At 38.5% G+C, this 10,242-nt stretch overlaps 1 protein-coding gene across 2 annotated transcripts in view; it reads left to right on the top strand.

The window, feature by feature from the left end:
- ARHGAP28 (Rho GTPase activating protein 28) overlaps window positions 1–10,032 on the top strand; it is a 75,896-nt gene extending 65,864 nt beyond the window's left edge. For both annotated transcript variants that reach the window (XM_021525193.3, XM_085573757.1), the window contains 5 exons: window positions 903–1,100; window positions 1,794–1,937; window positions 3,488–3,612; window positions 4,269–4,333; window positions 6,172–10,032. In XM_021525193.3, the coding sequence (XP_021380868.3) occupies window positions 903–1,100; window positions 1,794–1,937; window positions 3,488–3,612; window positions 4,269–4,333; window positions 6,172–6,263 (624 nt within the window). In that variant the 3' untranslated portion in view covers window positions 6,264–10,032. The remainder of the gene's footprint in view (window positions 1–902; window positions 1,101–1,793; window positions 1,938–3,487; window positions 3,613–4,268; window positions 4,334–6,171) is intronic.
- The last annotated feature ends 210 nt before the right edge of the window (window positions 10,033–10,242 follow it).

Genomic DNA, 10,242 nt, shown 5'->3' with positions numbered 1-10,242 from the left:
TTAGTATGGAATATCCCTTGGGAGTCAGCTCTCCAGGCTATGTCCCCTCCCATGTCCTTGCCCCCTTGCTGGCAAGGCAGCATGAGAAGCTAAAGATTACACTTGGCTAAGTGTAAACACTGCTTAGCAACAACTAAAACATCAGTGTGTTATCAACATCATTCTTACCCTAAATCCAAAACACAACCCTGTACCAGATATAAGGAAGAAAATTAACTCTATCCCAGCTGAAACCAGAACAATATTGCAGAAGGACTCATTGGTAGACTCCAACTCTAGCCACAGCTGCAGTCTGTGCTATTTAATCATTCAAGCAAAATTCTGAATAAACTACCCAAAAGAGGAAATTAATTTCCTTTGACACTGCCAAGTATGTGCAGAAGTAAGGTCAATGAGCAATCACTTAGCTCTTCTTGCTTTGTTATCCCAGAATAAAAGTTTGAAGGCTGTTGGCAGAAATTTCAGGTTGTATTACTTGTGGAACTGGTGCATATTTGAAGAGAGACTAATGACCCCAAGTCACTGTGATATAAAAAGCTCTGGCTAGATACATCAAAATGGACACTTGATAATTTGTGAAGACAGGAACTATTCCCTTTGGGTACATCTTACCTCTACTATAGGATTCAAAGCCTTACTGTAGACACTGTATTTGCCTTATAAATTTGGGATTATGGTCTAAGTGATAATTTATTAATGTGTATTTTGATATCATTAACTATCCCCCTGTGGTTGACACAGGCTGTTGTAACAACAAGTATCAGAGTAATCTAAATACAATGGAAAGACCACAAAATTTCACTTCCAAGTGCAAGTATAGCAGCCAGACACATGCATTTGAAAATGCTGCATTTCAAGAGCAAATTATTTCCTGAAATTAAACAAGTCTTGCTTTTTTCCAGGCCTTTCTTCAGTTCCTGAAGAAGGTGGTTGCTAATGAAGGGAAAAACAAGATGAATTTGTGGAATGTGTCTATGATTGTTGCGCCAAACCTCTTCATCTACAAAGGGAAACGTGCAAACCAACAAGAAATGCAAGCAGCCGCCACCACTGCGCACATTGTGCGGCTTTTAATCCGGTACCAGGACATCCTGTGGACAGTGAGTAGTGCTGCTTCTCCTTTATGGTTCCATTACAGTGCAGTACTTTGCTATATGCAGGACGTGTGCAGAAATCAGAATAAACGGACCTTCCAAGGAGAAACAGTTTCTTTGGAAACTGGCTGTAGTCTTCCATGTCTAGAATGAGGCACCCTGGCAGATATTTCTGGATTGAGAGCTACCTTTCTTATCTAAGACACCTATTTTAGCATCAATTGCGTTCTGGAAGTACCTCTCCCACACCATTGTTTAAACAGAGTGATGCATAGAAGAATTATTTAATCTGGATGTGTAGGTGATATGTCTGAACTTGAATGTGGTTAGATATCTGTTTAAAGTCTGCACCACAATAAAATGGGACAAAAGTGTGTACAACTTTTTGAGCTTCTGAAGGTTGGCCTGGAGATATTGACAGTCTCAGCTTGTTTGCTCATAACAGAGGGAGAGTATAAAGGGGGTTGCAAAGACTACCTCCTGCAGCTGCAAACATCGCTTTAAAGTTTCTTATGGCATGAAAGATGATCTACAATTTCACCAAAGGAATAACTGTAGGTTCTTAGAGGAAGCTACTGATTGCATGTATCTTCTAGGAATAAACAGAGTTTCTGCTGCCTAAAATTTGTGCCCTTCTAAAGACCCAACACACTGGGGAAAAATTACTGTATATTTTCTGATATGGTTTCCTCCTTCTAGGTCCCATCCTTCCTGATTTCCCAAGTGAGAAAAATGAATGAGGCAGCAATGAACAACAGCAAGAGACAGCTGATGTTTGACAAAGGAGTGAGAAAACTTTTGAGGAGAAAGACTATGGAACGGGAGAGACCTGAAAGACCAGAGGTATGATAAAAAGATACAGGTTTTAAGGGCAGCTTTAAACAGCCTCTCTCCTTTATCTCATGAGAGATTCTGGGTGTGGAGAGGAAATTTTGCCATACAACGTAAGCTGATTTGAGAGTTATCTTGAAAGGTGTGCTTCTCAGTCTAATACTCTGATAAGACAAAGTTTTGGGAATTGATTCAGAAAAGGTAAGGAAGGCAGAATGATTTACAGTAGCCAAAGCTGCCAAGCTGGTTTTTTAACCTGTTTCATAAGAAATGGTTATATGTGGACTGTCCCTGACAGAGAGTCTTCCATGAAAGTTTAAAAGAATGAAGACTGGTGAATTGTAGGAGAAGTAATCAAGGAAAGGGCAAAGGATTCTATAGGCATTGAAGAACAAAAGAAAAGACAAATTAGGAAGGAATGATATCACAAGGTTATGAGAAATAGAGAATGAGATGCCTAGTACAGGCAAGAGAGAAAATGCAGAAGGTAATGTATGGGGAAAAATGTAGGAAGATAAATGTTATGTATGAATGGTGAATACATTCCAATTCACCTTTCTCAATAATTTGCTGGCACTGACTGAAGTATTTTATCTAGGGTAGGAGATACATTGGTGCTGCAGATGGAGACAGTGATGTTTGTTTTAAATGACAGTGTAGACTACTGTGCCGCAGAGTTACATTCAGGCCAGGATGAACACATCCTTCTCTGAGGAGAGTCAATTACTGAAGTCATTGCACCTTTGGGAAGACAAGTCCATTGATCGGAGTAATTGGCTCTACATCTAATAAAAATTAGGGTAGCCATGGCAAGGAGCTGAAATATGAAGGGTAAATTGGAGGCAAACTCTGTTTGGATAACTGAGTTTAATGTTGAGAGCACTTAACGCAATCCCCAGGTCTCAGATGTTCTAAATTACACAGAGACAGAGACTGGAAAGACTATTGTGTTCTAGTCAGCGTGGTATTAACTGGATTAGAACTGGAATGCAAACCTTGCTAATTGATTTATCCACCGTTAATCATGGAAGAGTGCATAAACTTCATAGATGATCATTTGAACCCTACACAAGGTCAAATTTCAAATTAACAGAAACCATATGGTACTTGATGTTTTACTGTACGCACACTTCAATCTGGTTGAAGATATAGGAAGCAGAAACAGAGAACTGGATTTTTATGCCTCAGGGGAATTTCATCTTCAGAAGGAAACACAGATATTCTTAATAATTTTTATGTTTTTAAATAAACAGTTGGTTCACTGCCAGTGTTAACAGAAATAAGTTAAAGTTACAATTCAAGGGCTTTACCCTGTGTGTATTTATGTGCTACTTACCAAAGAGTTTGTGTCTTTGTGTTGTATCTGATTTATGTCTACAAATTTGCATTTGTATGACTATAAACGTCTTTTGAATAGCCAAGAGAACGCAGGACAGTGAGTTTTGCAAGCAGCCTCAAATGAGGTTGCAGAACTGCTTGCAAATTGAGCTAGAGCAATATTTGCCTTAGAGTTACTCTATTGAATATTGATTTTAAGGAGCTGTCACTTTCCCTCCATGCAGTCTGACATACCGGAGGGAGTGATAAGAGTTTATGCTCCACTGCATTCAAAAGTCTCTATGGCAATTCAACTCAACAGCCAAACAAAAGCCAAAGACATCCTGGCTCGATTCCACTGTGAAAACAGGTGGGTAAAGCAGAACATTTTGTTTTTCCTGAACAACAATGTCAGAACAATAAATCAATAGATTGTTCCCTCTTCAAAGATTCATTGTGTTACAAGAGCTCTTTTTCTAATCTAAAATTGCTAATTTATGGTTATGTCGATCAAAGAAATTTTAACACTTATCTTACTCTTTTTATTTTACTTAATAATTTGCTCTATACAGAATCAACCTGCCCTCCCTTACACCACTAAAAATGTACATTAAACATATATTTTATAGACTTGCCACATAGAGAACCCAAAGGGATTGTTTTACATCTACCCATAAGTGTAGAATATTTTTATTTCTGTAGGATAATAATTATTACTTATGGGAAATGGCAAATTGTGTCTCTGAAAGTCTTTTCTGCAAAGTCTTCCCATGTTACCACATAATTTTGTTCTTTGAATAAATAATATAAAAGAAATTATATAAAAGGTTTAGTTGATTGTAGTGCAGTACTGTACCTCTGTAACAGATTCATTATTCTGCAGTGGTCTGTTCGGTATAAATTGTTGGTTTTGACAAGGCAATTTACAGGGGAAAAAATATCAAACTTGTTTACCATAGATGGTGGGTGATAACGCAGTGGTTATAACAGAAGGACAAACTGAAAGGTTTTTTTTTTCCATCCTAGCCATGGATCATCACAGAACATGAGAGGCCATATCCAAAGTTTACATGAAATTGGAGGAAATATAGGTAAGTCTTCATTTTGAAAATTAATTCTGAATGTTCTTAACCTCCTAAAATACCTCAAGATAGTACTGTTTTGACACAGCTGGGTCTCTCCTACCCTCCAGTCCATTTGGAGGAAAGGAGCCTGACCCAAAAGCTGTTAGAATCAATGTCATTATTTATTCCAACTCCAGAGTGACAGAAGGGGCATCCCACAGGAGAGAATGAACCCAGCAGCTGGATCTCAGCAGCACTTCTTACAGTCTTGCCAAATGCATCTGACCTTTTGCTTACCTCTCTCACTCTCGTAACTGAGCATTTTTCCATGGTTAAGAGATCATTGGTCTTCCTCTGGCAAGCACATTCCACCTTGCTGTCGAGCATTTTTCCAAGACCTCTTTCTTTTTTACTGTGTATAAATGTTAACCTCCCGCAGATAAAAACCCCCAGAATTGTGAATTCAGCCTCTGCATGTATGTATGCTCTATACTCACACTAATCTGTGCGCTTTATTTAGATTGCAAATTTCTTGCAATAGGGCTTTTTTCATCTTCTGTTTCATGCAGTGACACTTCTTATAATAAAACAACAGTGGGTTGCCCCACAAGTTTCTGGCTTAAAGGTCAAAAAACATATTTTAATTTGATGTTACACAATCCTTTCTCTTCTTACTCTCTTCTTTCCCTGTACATGCCAAAATTCTGGATGCTCTGTTGAAGTCAGTTGTAACTCACCTGATTAGATTATTTCTTATTTCTTCTCGATTCAGTTCTAAAGAACTTCTGCAAGGTTATTACAAAACATCACAGACTTACTTCAGTAGCAATCAGGAATCAGTCTTTATTGCTGATGATAACAAAAAACTAAATTGGATTTGTGATTTGTTTTGCCCGTCCAAACAGGATGACCAACTGATGCTAAAACAGAAAAATTGTCCTAAAGGCCTTGTGAAACAATCCCAAATATTCCTGCCATGGTCTTCCAAAAACTTGGGGCATTTAATTTACATCTTCATTTAAAATAATTTTTATAGTCCTAGATCCTTCAGGGTACTTTAGTCTGCTGATTATGCATTAATTCATTTATATTGCTTTCACTTGAATAAAATCATGAGGACCCCAGTGACCTTATAAGTAACTGTACAAAAATTTTACCATAATCTTGTGTCACAGCAAAGTAACCTTACCAGTGAAATTACTTCATTACCCCATGTACATGTAGTATAGTCCCACAAATCAACTTAACTCTAGAATTTATTGCCTTATTACTCAACTAAGAGGCACAAAATCCTCATTCAGGCAAAGGCAGCCACAACTTCCCAATCACTAGCTAATTAAAGAGCTGGAGTGCAGAGGAGTTTTTTTTTTAACCAGCAAATTGGCAACTCCCAAAAACCTTGTTACAGTCCCTGCATTACTTTCCAAAATCCTACTGTATGGGAACACGTTTAGAGACCTACATTTTCAGCATTTAAAAATAGTGTAGAAGTTAGAGTTGTAATTCCAGCTCAGTAAATCCAAAGAAATAAAACCCCCCACACTGCAGCACTTAGACTAACAGTGTTGTTGATGATTCTAAATAGACCATATTCACTGTTTGACTAAATGCTTTGTCCATTACTCAGTGTAATGCAGGATATCCTGCCTGGAAGTGGCAGTGAATTCACGACTGTCACAGAGTAAAATCACTGGCAGATTTACCAAAGGCCCTCTCTGTATCCAGGCAAGATGTTAGCTGCATGGACACACCAAATTAGGCTTGCTGTGTGCAAGTCAGAGGAGCATTGAAGGACTTTTTAACACAGCTCTGTCCCCGTGTGCTCAGAACATCTTATGATTCATAGCTGACAATTTCCTTTTCAGGTCAGCACTGTCTGGATCCAGATGCATTCATGCTAGATGTCTACCGTGCAAATCCTCAGGCAGAATGGGTGATAAAACCAAAAGCCAGCTGAAGCAGATGGCAGCAGTATACTGGACAAAAGCCAAATGGACAGGAGTGATGCCTGTCATTTTAAGCAGCTCTTGCAGAGACATAACAAAATGGTATCCACAGGACATCATTCCTACTTACTGTACTGTCCAGCTGATGGTCAGCACATAGTACTTTTGGTATTCCAGCTTCCAAACCATCGGAAAAATATCAGTTATGCTTTCACATGGATTACACTTGTGCCAGTTGGCCCCAGAGGTGAGGAGGGCAGACCAAGGTACGGTGTTCGTTTCCTGACATGGTGTTAGAACAATTTTTGGAAATAATGCAGTGGCATCAGATGAATGAAACACTACTGCCCACAGCATGACACAAAAGCATGACAGACACTGGAGAAGGGAAGATGTCTGTCAGGCATGGAAGGCAGGAGCTCAACACGCAGCAGTGGCAAGACAGCTGTGTGAAAACCAAACCTTTCTCCTGAAAGTAAACCCATACAGTGTGTGTTACTGCAATGCTTGTGTCTCTCAGTCACTCCTCGTGAGTACCTGATGCTGGGGGAGGGAGGCAGGAGGAGGAACTACAGACAGCTGTACTGCTCAGTGTACGTACCACTGTATGTCTCACTACCAGTCTTCCAAAATCATATCTGAATCCCTCAGCTGTGTGCAACTGTAATGCCACAAACCACACTCCCCTCCCTTCCCCTGTCACACAAGTTAAAGGAGACAAAGGGTAGGTGAGGAAGGGATATGCCCCTAGCTCTGCCTTTTACTTGATACTCTCAGAACTAAATCTGTGTAATGCCAGACTATGAGATGTGTTAATGGTGCCACAGTCATCACCTTTTTTGTTAATCATTATATTTTCTAATTTGTAACCTAATTCTTTTTATTTTGTTTATTTTAGCTTTAATATGTAAGCAATTTTTATACTCTTCAGCTGCATCAACAAGAGATCTTTGTTCAGGTCTTGGATAATACAGCATGGAGAAGAAACTGGGCTTCCAATGAGAAAAGGGATTTAATAATTTACACATTAGGTCTTTAAAACCGCAGCCAGTCTAGGCCCAGTTGTGCTGGGGGTTTTACAATACATAGCAATTTGCAGCTGGCATGAAGTCTAAGCAAACACACAGGCTGACAAGAGAATAGTGAGCTGCCACTGAATTGGGAATGTCAGATAGGTTGTCTCATTTGGAGCTAGTCACAAAAGCAGGTGGTGTCAGTCATCTCACTTCGGGCTGTGCTGAACTAAAAGAGGTTTTTTGAGTAAGGAAATCACAAATCTCTGGAAAAGAGCCAGTTGTTTTTTAATCTGTGTCATATGCAATAAGTGGGAACCAATGCCTTCAACTGCACTGCAATGTCCCCATCATTAGATGATGATGTTGCACAATGAAACCACCCTCAGCCTGAGCAATGATCTGGACACAGGGATGAGGCAGCAGCTCTGTTTATTACGTAGCAACCTAGAAGTACTCTGAACCAAGTTCTCCAGGTGAACTGGAGGTAACTAAAGTCTGCTGTCCTGCTGTCTGTAACTTGTGATGCTCTGCTGAAGCTGTGCACTGAGGATCTGAACCAGAGGCAGACCCTCTAAAATGTGTCAAGTTAATCGTGTTCTCTTTTTTTGTTAGCTGTCAGTGAAAGAAGTCAACATTGAATCAGTAACTTTACCAGCAACAAGAATGTCTACAGAGGGCAGATCCTATCTCCTTTCTTATCTTCTTGATAAAAAATGAGCAATTTTCTTTAAAATAGTGACATTTTTAACTTTCTAGTTGTTTTGGCAGGTTTTTTGTTTTGTTTTGGTTTTTGTTTGTTTGGATTTTTGTTCTGTTTTTTTGTTGTTGTTCTTTGTTTTTTGGTTTGTTTGTTCTGTTTTGTTTTTCCATTTTCTTCTTAACACTAAAGGAGACACAGTTGCAGCCAGGAAAAAAACAGGACAATTGTATTATAAAATACACTCCTTATTTTGACAACTATTTATTTTAAGTATACAAGAGATAGTACTTCTGTGGCTTGTTTGTAGGACTAAGCATAAACGTTTTGTCTGTGCTTTATTCCCTTTAGTTCCCTCTGTAGCAATGGACAGCTCTTTCTGCTTATGCTGCCCTTGAATGTTAGCTGTAAAACAGGACTAGTACTTTCTATATAAAGGCAACATAAGAATTAATTGAGTTAAATTCTACTCTCAGATGTAGCCAAACAATTCCCTAAGCAGATCAGGAGTAATGAACATCCATCTGGGAAGAACAAACTCAACAAAGGCTTTTTATGTGGAAAGTGCTTTGAATATAATCAGATAAATGCTAAGTATCATTGTATCTATAGCAAACTAAAAAGCATTCTGTGACTATACAGAAAGCATAAACTAAGGAAGTAATTTGAAGTGTCACAGCAAATGAGCTAACTTCCTACAGTACTTTCAGACAAATGCATTGACCTCCTTCATCTTGCCCACTCACTTCACTCCGTGCTCTCAATGACTGTGCAAGGGAAAGGACAGAGCAGCCCTGTGTTCATGCTGCAACTTGCTCAGCACATTCTGGACCTCATCAATGTTATTTCTGAAACAGATCTCCCTGCACTCTGTATAGAATATAAGGGGGTTTTGTACCACTTTTACCACTTCACAACTTAGGGAAATCAAATATGATGTAACATGCTGTGAGCTCTACTTTTATGCTGAAACTGCTTATAAGACATGCATATTAGCAGATGAACTGTATTATACGTAGAGTGGCCAAATACCTCCTGTCTCTGAAACACAATGTCATCATTCTCTTTTGATACAAATGGCCTTAATGACCCATGTGTAGTGGTTAATACTGTTCCACATCAAGTTGTTTTGTATTGTTTTGGTACACTAACTTGACTTAATATGCAGCAGACAAATGGAACAAGCTCAATGGCATTTTGAAATATGAGGTCTCAACGTTAGGTCTTATATTTCAAGATACTGGTTGGAGGCATGAGGAATTTTGTTTCTCCTAACAGAATATGAAGTCAAAACTAAGCTGCAAGAGGATTGTCAACTAACAAAAAGTAACATATGTGGAAAGCTATTAGTAAGAAAGTGGTAGCAAGCAGAGAGAAATTTGCTGAAATTCCAAAGATGCCTCAAGCATTTATATACTCCACGGTTCTACAAGGACAGCATTTTGCATATCAACACATAGAGAGAGAGTATTGTAAAAAGCAGGTGTTTCAAAACAGACTGGAATGCTTTAACCTATATATGCAGTGAATATCATTAGAAAGTCTGTGTGTGTGCAAATGTGTCTGTGTCCATGTATAATATTAACTACCTCACTCTGCATTTTCCAGGAAAAAAATATTTTGGCTTAGACATTTACTACTTAATCTATTATGAATTTACATTAATGCTGACAAAATATTTTTTTTGTATGAGGCAAGATTTGAAATTACAAAAAAATATATAGTAAAATATGTATTTCGGCATATGGATGAAATTTTATCCAAAACATGTTGCATAAATTATGCTTGTAATGTGAACCTTGTGAGATCAGATGTTGGGGTTAATAGACAATGAATACAAACACGCTGTGTTTCATTTTTATTTTTCAATGGGTTTCTATTAATGTGCGTCTTCTCTGAAAAATAATACAATGCCACTAATTGAAGTGAAGTGTTTGTATGTTTCCCTCACAATCCTCATTAAGTTATGTGTTTTGTTGAAGTATGCCAACATGTAAGTGTATTTGTACAGCAGTGTGTCCACTGTATTGTATCCATGTCAAAAATAAAAACAATACAACAAAGCCAGCTCTTCAAATGTAAACACGTGTATTTTGGATAGAAGCAGGGGGCAGAAAAGCAGCTTAAAAACTTTTAAAAGCAACTGTGTTGTTACAGCACCTGAACAGCTGTAACTGAGGCACCTCAATACCACCTGAAGAGAGGATCACATTCTGCCACCCTTGCTGAAGTGGAGGAGCTCTTTGCTCCAGGAGCTATTCCCTTGGATTACCTCTA

Source organism: Lonchura striata, chromosome 2, assembly GCF_050655825.1.
Source record: "Lonchura striata isolate lonStrDom1 chromosome 2, ASM5065582v1, whole genome shotgun sequence".
NCBI lineage: Eukaryota > Metazoa > Chordata > Aves > Passeriformes > Estrildidae > Lonchura > Lonchura striata.
Note: the sequence above shows the minus strand (reverse complement) of the source record. Positions and strands in the feature narration are given on the sequence as shown.